General features: G+C 51.1%; 4 protein-coding genes across 15 annotated transcripts in view; 2 read left to right on the top strand and 2 right to left on the bottom strand.

The window, feature by feature from the left end:
* The window catches only part of NSD1 (nuclear receptor binding SET domain protein 1), a 150,190-nt gene extending 140,352 nt beyond the window's left edge, over positions 1–9,838 (top strand). For all 10 annotated transcript variants that reach the window (XM_040446163.1, XM_040446197.1, XM_040446182.1 and 7 more), the window contains 2 exons: positions 1,388–1,592; positions 3,440–9,838. In XM_040446163.1, the coding sequence (XP_040302097.1) occupies positions 1,388–1,592; positions 3,440–5,070 (1,836 nt within the window). In that variant the 3' untranslated portion in view covers positions 5,071–9,838. The remainder of the gene's footprint in view (positions 1–1,387; positions 1,593–3,439) is intronic.
* RAB24 (RAB24, member RAS oncogene family) lies at positions 1,125–13,349 on the bottom strand. Of its 3 annotated transcripts, none has more exons than XM_040446292.1 (9): positions 12,792–13,349; positions 12,640–12,708; positions 12,358–12,436; positions 12,182–12,249; positions 12,006–12,105; positions 11,741–11,791; positions 11,539–11,601; positions 8,352–8,422; positions 1,125–1,700 (listed from the first exon to the last, which is right to left on the bottom strand). In XM_040446292.1, exons 1-8 carry the CDS (start codon positions 12,906–12,908, stop codon positions 8,370–8,372), a joined length of 600 nt encoding a protein of 199 aa, XP_040302226.1. In that variant the 5' UTR covers positions 12,909–13,349; the 3' UTR covers positions 1,125–1,700; positions 8,352–8,369. The 3 variants fall into 3 exon arrangements, with proteins under 3 accessions (XP_040302226.1, XP_040302221.1, XP_040302218.1); XM_040446284.1 differs by lacking the exons at positions 1,125–1,700; positions 8,352–8,422 and adding an exon at positions 11,044–11,421 and having other exon boundaries at positions 12,792–12,940; positions 13,022–13,349; XM_040446287.1 differs by lacking the exon at positions 1,125–1,700 and having other exon boundaries at positions 8,241–8,422.
* Positions 13,350–13,416: 67 nt separating this feature from the next.
* PRELID1 (PRELI domain containing 1) lies at positions 13,417–16,776 on the top strand. The gene is made up of 5 exons (XM_040446266.1): positions 13,417–13,650; positions 14,215–14,440; positions 15,679–15,792; positions 15,906–15,984; positions 16,216–16,776. Exons 1-5 carry the CDS (start codon positions 13,559–13,561, stop codon positions 16,362–16,364), a joined length of 660 nt encoding a protein of 219 aa, XP_040302200.1. The 5' UTR covers positions 13,417–13,558; the 3' UTR covers positions 16,365–16,776.
* A 250-nt stretch (positions 16,777–17,026) lies between these two features.
* Positions 17,027–21,333, bottom strand: MXD3 (MAX dimerization protein 3). Its single transcript, XM_040446276.1, has 6 exons — positions 21,126–21,333; positions 20,767–20,872; positions 20,086–20,115; positions 19,844–19,958; positions 17,602–17,785; positions 17,027–17,527 (listed from the first exon to the last, which is right to left on the bottom strand). The coding sequence occupies exons 1-6, from the start codon at positions 21,193–21,195 to the stop codon at positions 17,412–17,414; spliced, it is 621 nt and encodes a 206-aa protein (XP_040302210.1). The 5' UTR covers positions 21,196–21,333; the 3' UTR covers positions 17,027–17,411.
* Between the last annotated feature and the right edge of the window lie 1,681 nt (positions 21,334–23,014).

A 23,014-nucleotide genomic window follows, 5' to 3' on the forward strand; every position in this document is an offset into this window, starting at 1 on the left:
AAAAAATCCAATATTGAATTTAAGATTCTAAATGTAGTATAACACTGTAGATAAACATAGGACCCTTAATCTTTTCATCTTAACAAAGTATAAATATTGTTGTGTCTTACTTCCTGGGTTTTTATGTACATTTTAACTGATCTACAATTCTGTAAATGTAAACAATTGCTTGCAAGTCTGTATCTTAAATACTATAAAAATTTTTTCCTTGCTGTTACATCGTCTTCTTAACTATCATCTTTAGTGACTGTTAAATTTTTTACATAATGGATGGACCATAATAGATGAACATGCGTCTAGATTTCTCTATCATAAGTTACAGTACATTGAAAATTGAAGTTTAATTTTGATGAAGAGTAAACTACACAATGACTCCAATTGGGTATTTCCTATTATGCTTTTTTGATTATAGAAGTCAATATTAAGAACTGAAAAATGCAAATTAGCATAGAAACCAATAACTAAAGGGGTTCAAAAACACATGAAGATGATGAACACCCACAAAATATTCTTTTATTAAATAACAAAATTATCTTTATTTTTTTTTTCATTAGTCAGTTGGTTAAATGGTCTTGTTTCTTAAAGGTGTCCAGTTGATTTATTCCCTATATATCAAAATAATAACTATGTTTAACGCAAGTGTAAAGGTGTTACATTCACTAGGGATATCAGTTTCTGCATCCTAACATCTGTGTAACATTTCACACATGAATCAGTGAGAAAGAATTTTGAGAGAAGTTTAGAAATGGGAGATCACTGTGAGATAGCAATAAGTTGAATTGATCCTGGATGTTTCTAATCTAACATAAATAATGCGATGAAACCCATGGGGTTTGGTAAGCAAGTGTGGGCTGCAGGGAACACAGAGGAGACGTGCTGGCTGCACCAGGGTCTGTCTTGGGGAGTAGTGGACATGGATCTAATGTGACATAGATGAAGGCACATAGCTTGTTGAGGGCAAGGATAATGAATTAGTTTTCTGTGTCTTCCTAGCATGTGACTCTTACTAAAGTGCTCAGTGAAGGGTTGTTGAATAAATTAAGAAATCTGTATGCATACACACACATACATACCCAAACATAAAAATAAAACTTACAAAAGGGGAACCTTTAATACCAGCCTTATATGTTAACAAAAAAGTTTATTTCTCTTATTTCATGCAGGTGCAGGAGTAGTTCATAGAAAAGTTAGAATTAATGCAACTATTTATTGGGTACCTATGATGTGCCAGGTGCCTTTCCTGTATTTTCTCTTATCTTTACAACAGTCTATGAGGATTGTCTCTTCCCAGAGGAGAGACTGAGGCTCAGAGAGAATAGTTAACCTGGTCAAGATCATACAACTAATGTATCGACAGAATGCTGACTGCTCAATATCTGACCTCTAGAATCAACCCATTGCCACGGAAGAAAAGTCAAAGAAATTCAAGAAGAAGCAACAGGGGAAGCGCAGGACCCAGGGTGAAATCACAAAGGAAAGAGAGGATGAGTGTTTCAGCTGTGGGGATGCTGGCCAGCTCGTCTCTTGCAAGAAGCCAGGCTGCCCAAAAGTTTACCACGCTGACTGTCTCAATCTAACCAAGCGACCAGCAGGTTGGTGCTAAAATCCATTTAGGGTGCTCTTTGTTCTCTGCCGTAATTGTAACAGCCCCTTGGTCTTCCCAAGCATAGCGTTGAGGGGGTATGGTTCATGTTCTCATTCTGGAAATAAATGACAATAAAGGCTTGGAATCCTAGGTTACAGAGAAGCGAACAGAAGCTTACTCATTATATGTGAAGCACTTTATTTACAATTTATGTTATTTTATCCTCCCAGCAACCCATAAAGATGAGACCTTTTCACCTTCCCATGATGCAGATGAGGAAACTGAGAGTCCAGTTTGGTGAGATGAATGGTCACAATAGAGCGTATAGATGGAGGAGCTGGATTGAAAGCCAGGTTTTCTGACCTCAAGGCCACTAAACCATGTTTCCTTTCTAAAGAAAGAGAGGTTAAGACAGCATAGAGTTTGGGGTTATTCCAGTCAGTGAGTTGTGGACTAGACACCCTTTTAGCCCCCCTCACCTACACCCCTCTGAAGGAGAGTCAACTGTATCAGCTAACGCGTGAGAGAGCTGCTTAGGCAGACAGTGTCTGGGAATTGGTAGCTGGAGAAGCCACTAACTTTTGAGCAGTTACTTGGAGTTAGAAGAGTTTTGAGGGACTTGGATATGTGGTCTGTTTTTGATGACAGAGGTATGAAAGCAGTACGGAGCCACTCCCAGTGAGATTATATGTCACTAGTGGCCTGCTTCCAGGAATTGCAGAAAGAGAAGAATTTTAGGGTGAGAGTGAGAGGAGTTTGTCTTTGAACTAGCTTTCCTTCAGTGTACAGTTGCTAGGGTAATGAAATCATATAAATGGAGGTAGTGTGAGGGCAAGGCCACAACATGACCTGTCAGCGCCAGGAAATAGAAATGGAGAATCGTTTCAAAATCAATAACTCAAGATTATAGCTGGCACAGGCCACAGTAGAACTGATCTTGCCTATGAGCCAGGAGTCAGGGCTAGCATAGTTTATTTGAAAACTATGATGGGGCGCCTGGGTGGAGCAGTCGGTTAAGCGTCCGACTTCAGCCAGGTCACGATCTTGCGGTCCGTGAGTTCGAGCCCCGCGTCGGGCTCTGGGCTGGTGGCTCGGAGCCTGGAGCCTGTTTCCGATTCTGTGTCTCCCTCTCTCTCTGCCCCTCCCCCATTCATGCTCTGTCTCTCTCTGTCCCAAAAATAAATAAAAACGTTGAAAAAAAAATTAAAAAAAAAAAAAAAAAAGAAAAAGAAAACTATGAGCCGAGGCAGAAACACTGTCCATGACAGAGACTCTCAGGTGTCATGAAATGGGGGCAAATAGATGGTAAGTAAAGGTATTTTCCACTGGTTCTGTGTGCACAGTATAGGTAAAGTTTGTGCTGGTTTCCAGGCTTAAAATTGAGCAAAGGAAAATCTGTTCCCATTTTTCACAGTTGTGTATCAGTTCCCTATTCCTAAATATAACCAAATAAGCAGAAGTTTAAATAATTGAGATTATCCCCTTAGAGTTGAATATTTTAAAGGCTATATAAGACAAATGGAGTTTGCAAACCTGTGAAAGTACTATCTTCACATTCTATCTAAAGGGACATTTGGGTTTTTTTCCCCCTTGATAGAAATAGTCATAGTAATAAGAAATTACCTCTGCTTGTATATTTAGTTGATACTTACTTGCTACTTGGTACTTGGCTTTTATTTTTATGTGTTGTACAGGAGAATCTGAGATTCTGGGGCAAGGGGAGGTACTGGATGAGTGACCTGATCTGCAGAAGGTGGCAGTTTGAAATCACTCCTTTGACCCAGGCTCAGAGCCATGGCCCATTTCATGTACCTTGCTTATTTTCCTAAGGGTTTGTTTCACATCTGTTTTCAGGGAAATGGGAGTGTCCTTGGCATCAGTGTGACATCTGTGGGAAGGAAGCAGCCTCCTTCTGTGAGATGTGTCCCAGTTCCTTTTGTAAGCAGCATCGGGAAGGGATGCTCTTCATCTCCAAGTTGGATGGGCGTTTGTCTTGTACTGAGCATGACCCCTGCGGGCCCAACCCTCTGGAACCTGGGGAGATCCGTGAGTATGTGCCTCCCCCAGTACCGCTGCCTCCAGGCCCAGGCACTCACCTGGCAGAGCATTCATCAGGAGTGGCTGCTCAGGGGCCCAAGATGTTGGATAAGCTGCCTGCTGACACCAACCAGACACTGTCACTGTCCAAAAAAGCTCTGGCAGGAACTTGTCAGAGGCCACCGCTGCCTGAAAGACCTCCTGACAGAACTGACTCCAGGCCCCAGCCTGTAGATAGGGTCAGGGACCTTGCTGGGTCGGGGACCAAACCCCAATCCTTGGTATCCAGCCAGAAGCCACTGGACAGGCCACCTGCAGTGGCAGGACCAAGACCCCAACTATCTGACAAACCCTCTCCAGTGACCGGCATAAGCTCCTCACCCTCAGTCAGGTCCCAACCACTGGAAAGACCTCTGGGGACAGCTGACCCAAGGCTGGATAAATCCATAGGTGCTGCCAGCCCAAGGCCCCAGTCACTGGAGAAAGCCCCAGTCCCTACTGGTCTAAGACTTCCACCTCCAGACAGACTGCTAGTCACCAGTGGTCCCAAACCCCAGACTTCAGACAGGCCCCCAGACAAATCCCATGCTTCTTTGTCCCAGAGACTCCCACCTCCTGACAAAGTACTATCAGCTGTGGTCCAGACCCTGGTAGCTAAAGAAAAAGCACTGAGGCCCGTGGACCAGAATACTCAGTCAAAAAATAGAGCTGCTTTGGTAATGGATCTCATGGACCTAACTCCTCACCAGAAAGAACGGGCTGCTTCACCTCATGAGGTCACATCACAGATTGATGAGAAGATGCCGGTGTTGGAATCAAGCTCATGGACTGCCAGCAAAGGTCTAGGGCAGATGCCGAGAGCTGTAGAGAGAGGCAGTGTGGCAGATCCTATCCTGCAGCCACCAGGGAAAGCAGCAGTCCCTTCGGAGCACCCCTGGCAAGCGGTTAAATCACTCACCCAGGCCAGACTTCTCTCTCAGGCTCCTGCCAAGGCTTTTTTATATGAGCCAACAACTCCGGCCTCAGGAAGAGCATCTGCGGGGGTGGAGCAGACACCAGGGCCTCCCAGTCAAGCACCAGGCCTGGTGAAGCAGGTGAAGCAGATGGCTGGAGGCCAGCAACTACCTGGACTTGCTGCCAAGAATGGGCAATCCTTCAGGCCTCTTGGGAAGGCCCCATCCTCCCTCTGTACTGAAGAGAAGAAGTTGGCAACCGCAGAGCAGAGTCCCTGGGCCCTGGGAAAGGCCTCACCAGGGCCAGGGCTCTGGCCCATAGTGGCTGGACAGACAATATCACCGTCTTGCTGGTCCTCTGGGAGCACACAGACATTGGCACAGACTTGCTGGTCTCTTGGAAGAGGGCAAGACCCTAAACCAGAGCAAAATACACTTCCAGCTCTTAACCAGGCTCCTTCCAGTCACAAGTGTGCAGAGTCAGAACAGAAATAATACGAGTAAATGTCACATGACCAGACCATCTGCCCCCAGGGTTCTTGGGGAAGGGAAATCATCTTTCTTTTCCCCTCTTAAAAAAACAGACCCCAACACTTTCCCACTGTTATTCTTTCCTTATATCCCAACACTCAGAACTCTTGTGACATTAGCCAGTGGGGGCATGTGGTTGTGTAAACCATGTATGGAAATCCAAGTGGGCCCCAACCAAGGAGACAGACAGACTTGGGTCTTTTTCCTCCAACCTTTACACATGGTAACTTGAAATAAAAAGTCCACTCTGGAGTCAAGCATGGGATTCAATTCCACTGGTTAGGTTGGAAGCTAGAGGGGCTCTCGAAGCTATTTCTCGAGTTCTACGGAGCCCCATTGAGGGCCCTGATGAACACTTGGGAGGAACTGACATCTATTCATATCAGTGGTGATTTCTTGAGCATTCACATGTGCTAGGCCAGGTGCTAGTCACTGACAGGAGATACAGAGATAAAGAAGACCTGATCCCTGTGAGCCTAACATGCCTGCCTGGGTTCCCAGGCTGTTTTCACGAACCTTTGACCAGGAAATAACAGGAAGTTCTGAGGGGCCCTGGGGCTCCACAGACTCATTTTGTAATGTCCTCTGTGGCCCCAGAAGTGGTTGTGTTGAGTAAGTGTCTCCTGGTTGAGTGTGCACATTTATGCACACACCCTTATGTGGAGGTCTCCTCTATAGGTGAGAGGGGGTTGCATCAAGGCCAAGTGGAGCTGTTGGCTGGGCAGAATCTAAAGATCTGTCCTTGGCAGAGTAGCTGGTTGTGGGGGCTGAGCTCTACAAGGACATAGCTTTCCCAGAGTATAAGAAGGCAATTGGCAAGCTTACCTTTCTCTTCTACTGATTTTCCTCCTTTTACATCAACCCACCCCATGCCTGCCCCCCAAACACTCAGGTGCTTTCAGATTTCAGAGTCGGGCAGTGGACATAGGGAATCTCTGGCAAGCTCTGGGCTACATCTACCGCCGGCTCAGGGAGAGTGCCAGATCCTGATAGAAAATTACTTCTCTTTTGATCCTTTGCCCTCCTACCTGAATGGAGGGAGTCCTCTCCTTCACTGGTAGATTCTACCACCCTATCCCTGAGAATTGCTGTGTTCTATATTGAGAGCACCTGCCTGCTGACTTAGTTCAAAGGCAAGCCAGAACCCTTCCCCTATGACTGGCAAGATATGGTGTTTAGAGCAATTTCCAGTCTGAGAGATGATTCCTCATAACTGCTGATTATCTGTTACTGCTGCCCTGAGCTGGGGCCCAAGGGCTGGGAAATCTGTTGGTGCTACCCTGCCCTACTATTCACCCAGCTCACCAACTGCCAACAGGAAGTGCTGTTTGGCCAGTTCCTTCCCATTCACTCACTCCTCCTTTGTCCCTAGACCAAACGTTTACCTCTCTGCTTTGCCAACTTAGCCAGCAGCTTTAGCCAACAGGCCATCTCCTGGCCCAAATGTCTCCCGGCCATTCTGTCTCGGTTATGGCTTTTACACCCTCAACAGGATTCTGTATTTTGTCCCAATTTCCTCCTCCTAAGTTCCTATTGAGGTTACCCATATCATTTCTAAGGAGGGAACAATAGTTACAGAAGCATTTGCGCTTTATATAAAGATTAAAAGAAGAATTTGCATCTATTTCCCAAAGTCTGTCTCGGGATGAGACACTTGAACTCAGGCAGAGGTACGAGGCTGGGCAGGGCTGTCCCAAGTTTAGGGGCATACCTCTGCATCTCACTTAGACCTCGGAATCTCCTCTGTAAATTCCACCTGCCTAGTTCTCCCCTTTTCATCCTCTCTTCCCACATCATGAGAGAGGAAATGCTCTTTATTCAAAAGGAAGAGAAAACAAAGCATCTTATTTTCTTTTAAAAAAAATTTTAAACCATGGAAAAGATATTTTTAAAGAAATCCACCCAGAACATTAAAGTTCACTATATTAAGTATTTATCATGTGTGAGAATAATAAGTATATAACTGCAGCTAGTAGGTCCCTTTCCCTAATCTCTTAGGCTGTATGAGTAGGGTTTGCTTGGTGCCAGTCCTGTGCCCTTTTCTCTCCTGTCATCAGTAGTTGTGATCAGAAAAAGATATTCGCACTGCACTGTCAGAATCTCCTTTCACTATGTTGTGTGTTAAATTACCGTAGCTCTTTGTTTCATGAAATAAACTGTGAATTTGGGGGGGGGCGGGGTATGTGCAGGCTATGTAAAAAAATTTTAAGTGGAGAAGTTTGATCCTTAAATAGCTTCTCTGAAGTAGGCTTTGGTAGGTAATTGACTTGACAGCCGCTCTAGGACAAGGAGTTAAGGGAAAGGTGGGCCATGATTGGCCACTTTGTGATTTTGTTTTGGTTCTTTCCATTCTCCACCATTTACTGGACACTTCCTTCCAGACTTGCCTGGGAAAACAACTTTTTAGTTGTGCTTGGTTTGGGGTGGGGGATGGTGGCAGTTCTTTATCTAAATGGATGGACAGCCAGGCTTTTGTGAGGGTTACTGAAAGACTCTTAGGTGGAATGGAAACTAGAAATTGAGTTATCAGGCCCACTGATAGCAGCATCTGATACCAGATTGTTAACATCATGAAAGCAGTCACCATACAATTAGAAGCAGAGTTAGAAGGACTGGACTGTTGGGAAATTGAGACCCTTGCATGAAGGACAGTGGTGAGGGAGTGACCTTGCCAGCCCTTGGGGACTTTCCTGGAGTCTTGTACTGAGACCTTTTTTCCAGAGGGCGTGAATTGGCAGTTAAAAGGAAAGCTTTTCTCTTAGAAACTCCTGATCTTTGTGCAGGATGGTATTTTGGTATTTGGCCAAGGGCCTGGAAATCAGGATCTCAAGAGCGTCTGCCTCTAAGCCAGTCCTCAGGAAATGTTTCAGAGGGGGAAGCCATGGCTGGCTTCCATAGGTAGCTAAAGAACCAATATGTCTCCTAGCCCTGTTAAGTCAGAAAAACTGTTGAAATTTGAATTCAAAGCCTCATTTGCTTCTCCTGGAGCAAACCCATTGTAATAGCAAAATAGCTGTCATTGCTACAGAAGCATCCCAGGTTTTTAAATGTCTGCTTCCCCCTGAAGTTACTGAGTTTGAGGTGATTTAAATCACTGTGTTGATCCTCTAATGAAAAACTACCAAATCTGCATCTTTAGCATTGATGGAAATAATTATTTTATCTTCACATTCTCTACCCCACACTACAGTCAGGGCACGAAGTGCATCAGCGATCCTTTTCCAGGCTCAGCAGCATCTACTTACTGGAGCTGGACTCCCAGGTCACATCATGAGAACAGAATGGCAGGAAGGAAGTCTGGTCCTGGCAGCTTCCCCTGTGGAGAGGAATCAGGAAAGCACTAAATGTGGATGGATTTTGCCCTCAGCTCTTAGAAAGTGGGTTTTCTCCTAAGGCTTTTTGGGGGATATTGTCATCCTCTTGGGGTTTGTCAACCAGGAGGTCAGAGTGACCCAGTGTCCTAACCTGAGATCATGACAAGAAAGGAGCTGCCACAGCCCCTTTTCCTGCTGAATAATGCTTGGGCTGCTTCATGTGCTAGACATTCCAGATCACTTAGAGCTAGGTAGCTGCTGCATGAGACTTTCGTTGGCTATAGCCAGTGAGCTCTCAGCTGAGCTTCCTAGGGCCAGTGCAGCAGGGCCAGAGGTTGCTGTAGTACAATTGAAATAAGAATAGATAATTGCTTTGAACACACACAAAAAAATGTAATGATGGTGCTAATTTTCTGGTATAAATAAGCACTGCCAAGGGGTGAGGGACTGGTGACTTGAGAAACCCGGGTTCCTGTTTGGGAGGAAGAAATTTCATGTGGAATGGTTTCTTTGAGGCTCTATTAGAGAAGGCAGAGCCTCAGTGAATCCTGCACCCAACCCTGGAGTGGTTCAGCACAGTCCTAAATGGAAGAGATGCTGTATCCAGACGAGGGTGGTCATTGAGTTTCTCAGGGCTGGTGTCACCTTGTCACCTGGTGTAGCCTCCGTCCACACTGCCTAGGACAGGTTGGTAGAGAGCTCCTACTGTGGGGTTCTCCTTCGGTTACCTTCTGCCCCTCTCTACCTCTTCCACTCTCATGGGAGCACCTCTATTGCTTATGAAGACTAAGGGTAATATTTCTTAAGGAGGTGGAAAGAGTTTATTTTAATTAGAAATCCACCGCCTGAGAAGAAATGTTTCCTACCAGCATAAGCAAAATCATGTTAAACTCTTACATGGTCCCTTCTCTGGAGCTGCTTTCCCATGGCTTTCAAAACTTCAGGCTATTGAGGGGCTTCAGGTGTAACACGCTGGAAGTCCAGTAAAGCTTTGTGGACAGGAGATGAGCCCAGGGAGTAGGAGCAGAAGTGAATGGTCCTGGTGCTTTAAACTTCCAGGGGAGGGGCAGAGAACAGGCGGTCTCCAGGTCCAAGGTGGGTGCTGCCTGTGTGTGCATGTAGAGGAGTGTGTTGAAGATGGATGAGTGCAGCACACAGGAGCTCATGGAAGAGCAGCTAAGTCTTGGCAAAGAAACAAGCTGACAATAGAGATCTCTATATTTTTAAGAAAGGGGTGTGGGGGGGTGTCGGCTGAGGTCCATCACTGGTCTTTTGCCCCCTCCCCCCCATAGATGGTCAGCTGTAAGTGAAACTCTTAGTGAAAAAGAGGGGAGCCCTGTAGGAGTCCCCATAAACATGTACTGTAATTCTTTGTATATAGAAAAATTACTGTAAAGTAAAGTTTAACTTTACTCTTATGGCCCTTGCCCTGTGTTTTGTTTGTTGTCCGTGGGGAGATGTAGCTTTAACAGGAGGGAGGATGTGTTTGGGTGAGAGCAGAACCAGCCCCTGAGATAGTTCCCAGGTCCGGGACTTGGTGGAGGTGAGCCTCTCCTCTAAGCATCTCCCAGGAGTTGTGTGGGTTTTCTCCCTGCAGCCACCATCTGCCAGAATGTTTTTCACTTCCTTTGGGAATGGCTGGTGTCTGTTTTAGCCCCTATACAGGAAGCTTCCATTACCCATAAAGGAAGGGTATTTTGAGGAATTGGTTTTAAAAAGGGAAGTGGAACCATAGTACTTTCTGAGTGTGAGTCTGGCCATTCTAGCCAGGTTTTTAGTTCTTCAGAGATAGGTGCTAGGCACTGTAGAAGACCTGGCCCAGGCCTCCCATACTAGGAAGAACTGCCATATGCTTTTTAGTTGAAGAGGAAGCATCAGCCCTGTGTACAGTAATGCCTGATACTTCTAAGGCCCAAAAATATACTTTGAGGGAATCTTGGGAGTCTGTCTCTCCTTCTGACCTAGTCCTGAACTTCCTACCCCTTCAGCACAAAGCCCTGGGGCGGGGGGGGGGGGGGGGGGTAGCGTGAGAAGACAAGCATTCAGTCCTAGAGTTACTTTTTGCTCTGGATCTTCAGCATCCTGAACTGGGTGATGGTCACCTCATTTTACAGGTGAGAAACTCAGGCTGAGTTCTGGTCCCTTTTCTGTTGAAAGCTGAACTGGATCCCAGTCTGGATCTAAAAGACCTTTCTGTCTTGCAGAATGTAGGATTCTTCTTCCATTAAACCACATTGTAAGATTGCTGAGAAGCTTAGGACCTGAGCCACAGACATGACTCATGGACCTAGACATGACAGTAGTGGTAGAACCAGCCAGTCTGAGGTAGGAGTACTTGACCCTTTGATATCTGGACACCATTTAAACCTTGCTCTTCTCGACACCAAGATGGAATCGTGAGCTTTGCATTGCCCCAGCCACAACCTCTCACCTATCTTTGTCTCCCCTAAAGAACAGGAAAAAGCCCTTTTGTTTCTCTATTATCTCAGCTGCATCCCTGGGGTGAAGTTACTTGGTTTCCAAAAGAGTAAGAGCTGGTAGGAGCCTTAATATAGGAAGTTAGGACAGCCAGGTGGTCCCAGAAAGAACTAGGTGTCTTGGCACAGCAGGGAGAGGGGCTGAGTGTGATTCACAGTGCATTGATTTTATTTACAAATCAGAAGCCACTTAAATAATCTGAAGACACAAGTGCTGTCCAGGGCAGGAGCCTGGGTCCAAATAAGCCTTTACCCTCCTCGTGCCCATCAGTCAGACCAATGCTGCCTCCATTCCATGGGCCAGCACAGGCAGGTGCCACCCCTGCTGCCATGGGGACTGGGGGTAGCTCAGAGAGTTGACCACTCAACCCCAGATGAGAGCTAGGTCTAGCTCTTCTGGGGGAATCCCTTTAATATCCCCTTCAGCCCCCCAGGCCAGGTGAGCTGAGCGGTGGTGACTCAGTGATGACAACAGCTGTAGAAGTAGGGGTTTGCCTTCTGGCCCAGGTCCACGCCCTTGTCCTCTGTCAAAGAGAGGTGGCAACTTAGCACCGTTCTGTTTGGGGATCAGGTAACTTGTGAAGGGGGCAAGATGCAGCGGGCCTAGAGGAAGTCTCCAGAGAGGCTGGGGAAGCACACACCTGTCATCACCTGGAAGGCAGCCACACTGACGTAATCCTCTGCCACTTTCTGGAAGAGCTCGTCTGGCAGGAAAAAGGACAAGTCAGTGAGGGCTCAAAGCCAGTAACCCTGGAATCACCCAATAACCCAGCCCTCTAGGCTCTTCTCTGCCGCCTCTGGTGCCCCTGCCTGTTCTGCTGTGAGGCCCAGGACAGCACTCACCCACACTCTGGCCTGTCTTGCTGGATGTTTCAAAGAGCTGAGCTTTGATATCTGTAAGGAGAAATGACTAAAGCCTCCTACCTGAGAATCAGGTGGACAAAAAGGGGAAGGCTAGCAATTCAGGGAATCTTAATGGACCCCACACATTCAGGGAGGCCAGAAGACTTTCCCAAGGGATCTTGCCATGGCAGCTAAGGCAGTCCCTATTTTATGATCCACCCAAGCAGCCACTTCCCCCACCCCCAGAGAGCTGAGGAATAGCTACTGTCTGCATAGTCCTGGACGTCGTGGAAGTCCACACGTCGACGCCGCCTGTCCTCCTCCAGCAGATCACTCTTGGTGCCGCACAGGTAGATCTGACAGCCCTGGAGCAGAAGGCAAGGTCAGGGTCACTCCCATGGACCACCAGCCTCTGGTCCTCTGGTGAGGTCTGGCACTTACCTCTTCTAGGTTGCGCAGTTCCTTCACCCAGAACTTTGCCCGCTCAAAGCTGCTGCTGTCCGTCAGGTCTTGATGTGGGACGCACAGGAAACACACCAAGGGTCAGGGGCTGTTCTCTAAGGCCGGCCTGACACCCAACCCTTCTTGTTTGAGGAACAGGCCAGAGCCTCTCTTACCGTAGCAGACGATGGCAGCCTTGGCACCCCGGTAGTAGATTCGGCTCATCGCCTCGTAGCGCTCAGAGCCTGCTGTGTCCTGAAGGGCAGGGGGCGGCTCAGCCCTGGCCTGAGTTACTGAGCTACTCCCCAAGACTGCAAACTACTATCACGTCCTTCAGACCCCTATTTTTAAACTGGGGTTTAGAGAACGGCCTCTAAGAGACAAGTCAGTCAGTAATAGGAGAACCTAAGCCTCCTCAGAATTGGGTGATCTCAGGACTACTCGCCCAGGGGACTTACCCAAATACCTAAAGTCACCGTCCGGTCTCCAACGGACATCACCTTGGCCACGAAGGCGGCCCCGATGGTCTGCAATCAGGGGGAAGCGATCAGGGCCGCGGGTGCTGGTCAGCTCCCTCCCACTCGTGCCCGGCCCCGCGGAGCGCACTCACGTTCTGATAGGGCCCCACCAGGAAGCGGTCGTGCACGTATCGTTCCACCAGGCTCGTCTTGCCCACGTACTCCTTGCCCAGCATCACCACCTTGACGTCCACGCGCTGCCCGCTCATGCTCCCGGGGCCGCCTCACCCGCGTCAGGGTCCTGAGCGGGGGCGGAGGCAAACCCGGATCTCCGCTCAGGCAGGCAGCGCCCAAACCTCGGTCCCCGACCCCAGGCACCAACCTACGACTGGAGACACTGCGTCGGCTCGGCCTCCGGCAGTGCCCCCGTCTGCCCCGTTCTCTGGCCCCAGGCGCGGATCCTCCTTCGAAGTCCCCCCAGGACTCGGGGCGGCCTGAGAGCGCGCGCGGCAGCGCCCTTAACGGCGCCGCACGCCGCACGCCACCGCCCAGCTCGTTTGCTGGGCTTAGGCGTCGTTCCCGCACGGATTCCCCACGGAACCTGGGGCCCTTTCAACCTGGGTCAGACCCGCAGCTCCGCGACTCCCGCGGGGGAGGGGGAGGGGTGAGGAGGGAGGGGCGGGGCCACGGGATCACGTGTGCGGGCGCCGGAAGTGGTGGGTACTGCGCGGATGCGCCGGAAGTTGCGCGCGGCCGGACAACTCCTCATGGCGGCGGCGGCTTCTTGGGCGCGGTGCTGTGGTGACTGAGCTGCGAGCCTGGAGGGCGTGCGCCGAGCCGCGGCCCGGCCTCCGCGTGCCCACCCCGGGCTTTGCACCCCTGATGCTGCTTGGATGCTGAGCCCGCCCCGGCCGGGACGATGGTGAAGTATTTCCTGGGCCAGAGCGTGCTCCGGAGTTCCTGGGACCAAGTGTTCGCTGCCTTCTGGCAGCGGTACCCGAATCCCTATAGGTACGTGGCCCTGGAAAGAGCAGTCCTCTCCTCTCGCTGTTTGGAGATCGAAGTGTGGGGCCGGGAAGGACTCGACATCGAGTCGGAGGTAGGGGATCGGCGGAACCGTGGCCATCTGTAGGTTAAGAAAACCCTATCCGGGAAGCGGCCAGGCCTGCAAGGTAGTGGAAAGAGGCTGGGCCTGGGCTGTGGTTTACTTGAGGCTGTAGTCCAAGGTTCTCTCATTTCGGGGTGGTGAGACAGGAAGAGGCGGGGGAACTTGAGTTGGGAGGGATCTTGAGGTTGGAAATCCGGGCGTTGGCCAACTCCAGTGCCTGTGGCATTCTCCACGGGTGTAATAAATCATGAGGTCCAGCTGGACCGGTCAGCGAGGGGGCGGGAGTTGGAATTTGCCTGCGGATAGGCTCAACGAACTCTAGATCAGGTCCGAGGCACGCCACTTATCACTGCAGGTGATCGTGCCAAGTTTGGGGAAGGCATGGCCATTCTGGGCCAGGAGGCTCCAAATGGGAAACCCAACAGGCAGCATGCTCCCTAGAGTCACCTTTACTCTGATACTTGCAGCAAACATGTCTTGACGGAAGATATAGTGCACCGGGAGGTGACCCCTGACCAGAAGCTCCTGTCCCGGCGTCTCCTGACCAAGACTAACAGGATGCCCCGCTGGGCCGAGCGACTGTTTCCTGCCAATGTTGCTCACTCGGTGTACATCCTGGAGGATTCTATTGTGGACCCGCAGAACCAGACCATGACCACCTTCACCTGGAACATCAACCATGCCCGGCTGATGGTGAGACTACCCTCCCCTTATTCCCCCAGAAGTAGAAAACTCCAGGTACCTGTGGCTAGGGAGCCATGAAGGAAATTCTATGGTCTGGGGCAGATCTGGGTTACTAGGGAGTGATAGCTCTAGAGTGTAACTCAGATGATCTTTTCAGCTGGTTAGTATCTCTGGACCAGTCTTTTAACTCATTGATACTGAGGGTACCTGTTCTACAGAGTTGTTCCAAGTACTAAATACAGAGTACCCTCACTGTGCCTGGCATATGTATAGTTTGGGCTCACAGGAGTGATGCTGAGGAAGGGAGGTGGTAATTTTCGAACAGGAGTCCATCAAGCTATAAGGAATTCCTTTGTGCCTCAGAGGGGAGAGGTTCTGGGCCTCTTGCCCCATAATTAGAGGAGTTCTGTCTTATGATGTTTATTAAGACATTTATCTGTCTTATGTAATGGAATTTTGTCTGAGATTTTGGTGGAAGAGGTTCATACACGTTTTGATTTTTTTGCACATAAAAAAGCTTGAAAACTTTAAAGAAAGCTAGTGCAGTATTTTCTCGCTTGTGAATATTCTAAAAGCTTTCAGAGAACTCTTCATTCTCTTTCTCAGCTAATCTTCACAGTAACCCTGGAAAGGTGGGTATTATTCTCTATTATGCAAAGAGGGAAGTGAGGTTCAGAGAGGGGAAGTGTCCTGCAAGGTCACAGAGTGAGCAGGCACCTTGATATTCTCCCCCAGAGTTTCCTGAAGGCTTCACAGCAGACTATCCTGAGGGCATAACCTGTTTTTATAAATTACAAAGATAGTGATCCAGCTGTCAAGACCTGTCTTTTAAGTGTTTCTTTTGGAAATACCGGTCCACTTCTCTGATAATGAGCTGTGACGACTGCCAGATTTCCATTTTGGAAATGGGAGCTCAAGAGCTGTAGTGGTGGAAGGCAGGCTAAAAGCACTGCATGGAAACCTAGCAAACAAAATCCAGGACCAGGATAGAGCTGGAAGGCACCCTACTGATCTCGAGTCTGTATGCCTCTTAGTTTGAAGAGTTAGAGGAGAGGTGTTAGCAAAATGGCCTTTTTTATGTTCTTGCTCTTCCTAAAATGCAGATTTGGCATACAGTAAGTGAAAGAAGTAGGTTTTCATTTTATTGCCTTACCTTGTGAAAGAGAGGCAGGGGATCACATTGATGTGCAAGTTTGGTAAAGTGAAGGACACCCCCACAGTTGTGGTTGGCCTGATTCCCCGCACAGGTGGTGGAGGAACGATGTGTTTACTGTGTGAACTCTGATAACAGCGGCTGGACCGAAATCCGCCGGGAAGCCTGGGTCTCCTCTAGTTTATTTGGTGTCTCCAGAGCTGTCCAGGTGAGCAGCTTTGTGGGGGTGCTGGGTCTTTGGGGGCCCAGGCATTTGGCACAAAGACTTGACTAGGGATCAGTGGGAAGCTCCAAATCTTTACCCCTTTCTTCTTTTGCCAGGAATTTGGCCTTGCCCGGTTCAAAAGCAATGTGACCAAGACTATGAAGGGCTTTGAATACATCTTGGCCAAGCTGCAAGGTGAGGGCTCTGGGCACAAAGAGAAGCTGGAGTCAAGTCCTAGCTGCCCTGATTTGTGTGGAGTCTGTGGCTATCACCACCCCACTCTAAGCCTGGGACTCCTGATCTCTACCCTGGGGCAAATACCACCTTTCCAATGGGGCCTGGCCCAAAGAGGGTGAATGTCATGGAGGGGTGATGAAATAGGTCTTCTTGGCATTCTCTGAAGCCAGCCCCTGCCCTTTGCTGCAGGTGAGGCCCCTTCCAAAACCCTTGTTGAGACAGCCAAGGAAGCCAAGGAGAAGGCAAAGGAGACGGCACTGGCAGCTACAGAGAAGGCCAAGGACCTTGCCAGCAAGGCAGCCACCAAGCAGCAACAGCAGCAGCAGCAGTTTGTGTAGCTAGCCCAGGCCCTGGTGCGGTAGGACACCTGACCACCCGGCTCAAATCCCTCCACCCTTTTCCCCCTTGTACTTTATTATTAGAAGTCAACTTCCAGCCCTTTCTACTGTCTGGGTGGTGGGTTGGGGGTGGGTGTCCCGTTTGCCATTTACAGTGCACCAGGCATGTTACCATGTCTGAGCTGGGCCTGCTTACTCCCGCATCGGGCAGCTGAGGACAGGCACAGAGAGGCGCGGTGAAGTGCCCAGGGTCACAGGCATTGTGCAGATGCAGTGGTAATAAATGCTAGACTGTAAGCTCCATGAGGGCAGGGACCTTTATTGCACTCTCTGATGTGTCCCAAGTACCTGGAAGAATACCTAGCACATTAACAGGCACTCAATAAATACTTGTTGAATTCAGTCAGCCCTAGCTCTGGAGTCAGAAAGCTTTAGGTTGAATCTTGACTCCGTGCTTTCCTGGCTTTGGACCTCAGGCAAGTCATCTCAGCCTCGTCCCGCCCATGAATTGGGGACAGACAGCCCCCAACTGTGAAAATTAAAGGGACACTGCTGGTATGGTCAACAGTGTCAGTAATGGCTACTGATCTCATTTCCTCTTTTCCAGTTTGTCTGCGGCTGGGAGTTCCCCATTTTCATCGGGCAAGACCATGTACAGGAAGTTAGTAAAGAGGTTTTTAATGAAAATACTGTACAGTATCTGGGACAAAGGCCAGAGAGCCTTGTCTAGGAAGGAATGTGAAGGCCCAAGAGGCTTCCTGCCCCCTTGGGGACAGCAGAGCCAAGTGCTACAAAAAAAAGGCCTGGAAGAGTGGCCCAGGCCTAAGCTGCCTGCCCTGTGGGGCTCAGGGGAAACCCAGGCACCCCTCCCCCAGGAGGCACAGCCGGCGGCAAGGTTGGGGGCAGGCACCTATTCCCACACAAGGGTCCTTTTAGTCCATTGCAACAGGAGGTGACTCCGAGCAGCCCCTGAGGCTTTGGGGAGGACTCCTGCCGGCAGAGCGGAGAGTAGTCTGAGGGTAGAGGCCCACTTTGGGGTGGTGAAGGTCATAGCCAGGTGGTTCTGCTGTGTGAGTAGCTGTGCTCCTGGCCTGCGCCGAAGACCCGCAGCAGCTCAGCCTCGCCCCCGAACACCAGGCTCTCCACGTCCACCTCTGCCTCCTCTACACAGGGAAGGGTCCAGTCAGCAGACCCGGCCCACTCAGTCTACACAACCCCTCAGCTTCGGGGCACTCACCTTGGTCTGAGTCCGAACGCTCCGACGAGAGGCCTGAAGAGTCCAGGCTGTCTGCCCGTGGCCGCTCCCTCTCACCTGGCCCCGCCAGCCCCCGGAGCTGCTCCAGCTGCTGCTGCAGGCTCTGCTGCTTACTGCGCAGCTTCTCCTTGAGCCGCCGCGCCTGCTGCTCCTGCTCCTCAAGCTTCTGCAGGTCCCAAGGGAGCAAGGGGCTGTGGGGTCAGCTGCCTGGGGGCCCGGGGCTCATCCCACCACACCTCAACAGTGACTGTCCGCTCCAGACCAGGGGCGTCTAAATTTGGGCCCCAGAGAGCTCCCGCATCTTCCGGGAAGCCAGCCCTCCTGCCCTCTGGGCCCGTGTAAATGGCCTATGAACGCTCTCGTGTTGAGGAGTTGGGGAGGGCGGGCACCACGATCTCAGGCCTTCAGAGCCTGGTCCAGCGATGTGAAAGGAGTCTTGTAGTGGCGAGCAGCAGGTTTTGGGGAGGACTGCCGCACACCTGCAAGCGGGCACCACGGCTCAAGGTGGCCACCTCCAGGTAATAGCCAGTTATAGCCACATGCAAATGGGCTTGGTGCTGCCAGACATCCTAATTTAAGAGAAGCTGGAAAGTCAGACTTTTTCATGTCAAATGTCCTTTTAAGTGCTGCCAACTAATTTAAATTTTTAGAAAACTGTAGACCGAACCGAGGCTACCAGTTTGTGACTCCTAGTCAAGACTCTCCCAGGAACCCTGTGCCTTCAGCATTAATCCTCCTCAAGCTCTGCCAGCCTGGGTTCCGGGGACTTGGAGGGCCAAGGGTCCTCCCACCAGAGCCTTTGGTGGGCAGAAGTCTGCATTAGTCAACAAGAAGGGGAGTACTGGATGAGGGGACACTTGTACTGGGTGCAGAAGGATAAGTAAGAGCTGCCTAGGCAAAATGGGGCAGGAAGAAGCATCATAGCAGAGGGAAACTGAGAAGAGCATAGAGACTTAAGCTTTTCTGGTGGGGCACAGGGATATGGGAGACCAAAAGCTGACCAGTAGCAAGGCCTGAGTTGTGAAGGGCCTGCAGTTTTGCAGGAACTGGGACTGTCCTGTCAAGAGCCACGGAAGGTTTCCAGCAGTAGACCTAAGGAGATCTATGTGCTACAAAGAACATTCTAGGGCAAGATGGAAGACGGCCTGGAGAAGGCAAAACAGGGCCAGGACAGGGGATATAGGACTTCAAGGAAGGAGCAATCCCTAGCTCCTGCCCATGGGCCAGCCAGCACCCAAGGGGCACGCATTATCTCTCCAAGAACCACGCCAGGCAAGCTCCGTGTGAGAAATGAGCCTGCTACCTGACCAGGGTGTCCTTCAACAGAGTCCAGGGATGCAGGCACTATGGGGTGGTGCTGACGTTCCCTACACCGTGATTTACTTGCTGCATAAGCACCTGGATCTCTCTACCACAACCCCTGGTGCCTACAACAGGTCCTGGTAGAACAGGTGCTCAATAAACACTTGAAGGAAACTGCAAATCAGGGAACTTGGGCCTGGGTTATGATTCTGCCTCTCATTAGCTGTGCTGCTTGGTCCTTAGCCTCCTGTGCCCCCATTTCTTCCTAGTCCAAAAGGACAAGAAAAGGCCTCTTGTTTCCAAGGCCACTTTTAGTCCATTCCCTAAGCTCCCATTGGGGGTGGGAGTAGGGGTGCTGCCTGGGGCATACCCCACTCCTGTCCACCAGGGGGTGCTGAGCTTAGCCCAGGCAGCGGAAGGGCCCTGGGAGGATAGGTGACTGACTTCCTCTGACCTTCCCCTCTCCTGGCCTCTGGAACTACTCTCCAAAATGGTATCAGAGTAGAGGGCTCAGAACCGGAGGCCTTGAAGGATGGGAGAGTGAGAGTGAAAACCAGCCCTCTGCAGTTCTAGGGACCCTGACACATGACACATCAAAATATTGTCAACAGACATGTCCCTCCTTACAGAGGAGGGTAAAGTCCAGAGAGGCTAAGTGACTTGCCAGTTAGGATTGAAGTGATATACTAGCTGTAATAGCCGTGAACATTTACTGAGCAAACTCAAGCCTCATAACAATCCTTACTTTCTGCTTTTCTTCCTACTTCACACATATGGAAGCTAAAAGCATAGAGAACTGTCCCATGTCACGCTGTTGACCTATGACCTCAAGCCTCTCTCCCCAGTTCCACTCAGCCCCTCCCTACTATACCTCTCAGGAGTTCTGGCAGGTTGGCCCCAGGGTGCAGGGGTAGCTCCATACCTGGATATGCATCCTGGCCCAGCGCAGAAGGCTCAATGTGGTGTACCGGGCACAGTCAGCCCCGAGGGGCATCTGCTGTTTTAGCTCTTCCAGGCACCTCTTCAACTGGGCCCTCCTGCAGGGGAAGGGGTCTGGAGGGCAGTGCCAGCCCAGCCTTGCTGGCTACAGGGGCAGTAGGGGAGGGGAGGCCAGAGGGAGGTGGTTCCTGGGGCCTGGTGATGTCAGGCAAAGCTAGGACTCACCTGCGCTTCTCCAGCTCGTTGTGCACAGACCTGTCAATGCCAGGGAGGATGGGGTGAGGGGGTGTCAGCTACTACCACACCGTCAGTCCCAGGGGCTTAAAATCCACTATAGTTGTCTGCTCCAAACTAGCCCAATGTGGGGATCTTGTGCCGGCCTTGGGCACTGGAATCCCCAGGAGAGAGAGAGACAAATGGGGCCAAAAGCTGGGAGGCCTGCCCAGGTGGTTGTGGGGTCTGAAAGAGGCCACCTACCAGCAGTCAGGAAGGGCTTCCTGGGCAGAGATGACAGTTGAGCTGGGCCAGAAACAAGCTATCCAAAGTGGGTAGTGGAAGGAGAGGCATTAAAATTGGAGGGAATAGCATGTGCAAAGGGCTGACACGAGAGAAGAGGAGGAAGCCTGTGGGAGAAATCGAGTGGAGTGAGATGTGGAGTGTGCTAGTGTGAGTGGAAGAAGGACCCTGAAGTATCCTATTTATAGCTCCTGACACAACAGGGGTGCTCAAGAAATAGTCCCTGAACGAATAGAGGGGAGTGAGGAGATGGCAGGAGAGGTCTGAACTGCCTCCAGAGTGAGGATCTGGCCCAGAAGATGCAAGCAACAAGGAGGAAGTGGGCAAAGGTGAGGCCCGATGAAGGGACCCATCCCCCCTCCTCTCCCCACCGTCCCCAGCACTCCTCACCGCCCACTGTCCAGCGTGCCAGAAGCTTGGGGGGATCGCTTCCTCCTCTTGTTGACTGGGCCCGGACTGCGGTGCGGGCACAGGGACGCGTAGCCATGCTCAGCTTCTGCCAGAGACAGCCCCCGCCCGCTTCAGGCTGGGGCTGGTCCCTGCAGGCGCCCCTGGCAAGGCACGGTCAGGGAAGGGTTTTTGGCGCCAGGGCCATTTTCCCAACCCCACCACCCCGCCAAACTGAGAAAGGGTGCCTCAGGGTTACTGCCTAAGGCCATGCATGCATCCTTCCAGTTGGGAGCCAAGTCTAGTCCAGGCCTGTGTCAGCGAGGTTGCTGCCTGGAGTCTGACCAATGTTTCTTCCTCACCTCTCTCGCGGCGCTCTAGGAACTCGGCCGCCTGCAGCAGGACCTGGATATTGCTGGCCACAGGTTCCATGTCGGAGACAGCTGGTGGCGGGCGGGCCTAAGGTGCTGGCCCGAAGAGCGGCTGCACCACTTTTGTTACAATGTAACTGACACGGTGCAACAAACACAGGGGCCCCGGCCCCGCCTCCGAGACACCCCGCCCCCGGACGGCCCAGTTCTTGGCCCCGCCCCTCTGGAAAGGGACCAGGGAACCGCAGCCCACCTCCACGAGCCAGCCCGGCCCCTCAGACTCCCAGGGCTGCCACGGGCGCTTCCTCCAGGCCCAGTTTTTGAGTGAGTCCCCAGGCTGAATGGGGCCGCATCTTGCCCATTTCGTTCAGCGACCCCACGCCGACTACTTGGAGTATCAGGGCCTCAGTTTCCAGCCCGGAGTTGATAGCGAAGACTCTGCCCCTAGAATGGTAATCCGGGCACCCGTGGTCTCTGGGAGGCCCCAGCTCGACTGCTGCACGTGGGCGCCACGGAGGCGGGGCCAGCGGGCACCTTTGCCCATTGCCTACTGCGGCTTGCTGTCGTCACCTTCAGGGCGGGGCCGGGGAGCTTGTGAGGCACTATTGGCTGCGTTCGGCCCCACCCTCCCCCTCCGCTGGCCTACAAATTCGGGCGGGAAAAGGAGCAGGTTTCAAATTTGAAAACCCGGGCGATTGGGCGGGGTTGGGCGGGAACGGAACTGCAGTGCGCAGGCGCCAGGGGAGGGGGCACGGATCCAGCTCCCAAGGCTTGGGGGTCTGTGCCCTAGCCTGCCTGCCATCTGCCCCTGTAGACCCCTGCTAGGCCTCAGCTTCCTATTGTGGTGAAGGGGAATGGTCTCCTGGCTCCTCCTCCCCCTCATCTGCAGGGAAACTATTGTTGCTAGGAAAATGTCAGTAGGGGGTACCAACTTCACAAACCAGGCCATACTCTGGAAGCAGGCGACCTAGTTTGTAGGGGAGCCCTGGGTTCTGGAGCCGACAAGGTTGGGTTCCTCTCCTGTCCCTGCTGCTTCTCAGCCGTGTGACTGGGAAGTGATCTCGCTCCTGTAAGTTCAGGAAGCCCTGTGACGACAGCACTGTCGCAGGACAAGAGCCCGTGCCCATCTGTGCCCAGTACACTGCAGCTGACTTCTGAGGCCAGGGCAACCAGACGCAGGTTTCTTCCTCCCACTGAGCCCCTGGTTGCCTGAGTTCAGGGCCACTTCTTTAACATGACGTTTTAGCTTTCTAAAGGAGTATATGCAGTGACTTCTAAGGGCAGCACCAGTAGGTGTGCCAAACCTGCGGGAACAGTGACAGTCCTAACCGTGGAGACAGGAAGATGAAAGCAGCTGTTACAGGGTGGAGAATTAAGCCAGGCTGGGGCTGAGTGTGAAATGGAGAGGGAGGAGGAGAGGGAGGATTCTTTTATTAAGAGACAGTCCTGGGGCGCGCCTGGGTGGTTCAGTTGGTTAAGCCTCGGACTTCGGCTCAGGTCATGATCTCGCGGATCCTGAGTTGATCGTGAGTTCGAGCGGCGCGTTGGGCTCTGTGCTGACAGCTCGGGGCCTGGAGCCCGTTTCAGATTCTGTCTGTCTCTCTCTACCCCTCCCCTACTTGCATTCTGTATCTCTCTCAAAAATAAACAAACATTAAAAAAAAAAAAAAAAGAGTCCTGGGAAACACATGATACAAAGCAGTTAGTCCTTGAGGGGAAAAACCTTCGGGTTTCTCTAGGAGTCACTCCTAGAGGAACCACTAACATTCTAGGGCCAAACTACTGCTGGAACTGCCCACCCATTCACCCATCCATTCACTCACAAGGTATTACCAGAGCAGTTACTGGACCCCAGACTCTGTGCTGGTTACTGGAGAATA

Source organism: Herpailurus yagouaroundi, unplaced genomic scaffold (assembly GCF_014898765.1).
Source record: "Herpailurus yagouaroundi ecotype Mexico unplaced genomic scaffold, PumYag 29, whole genome shotgun sequence".
Lineage (NCBI taxonomy): Eukaryota > Metazoa > Chordata > Mammalia > Carnivora > Felidae > Herpailurus > Herpailurus yagouaroundi.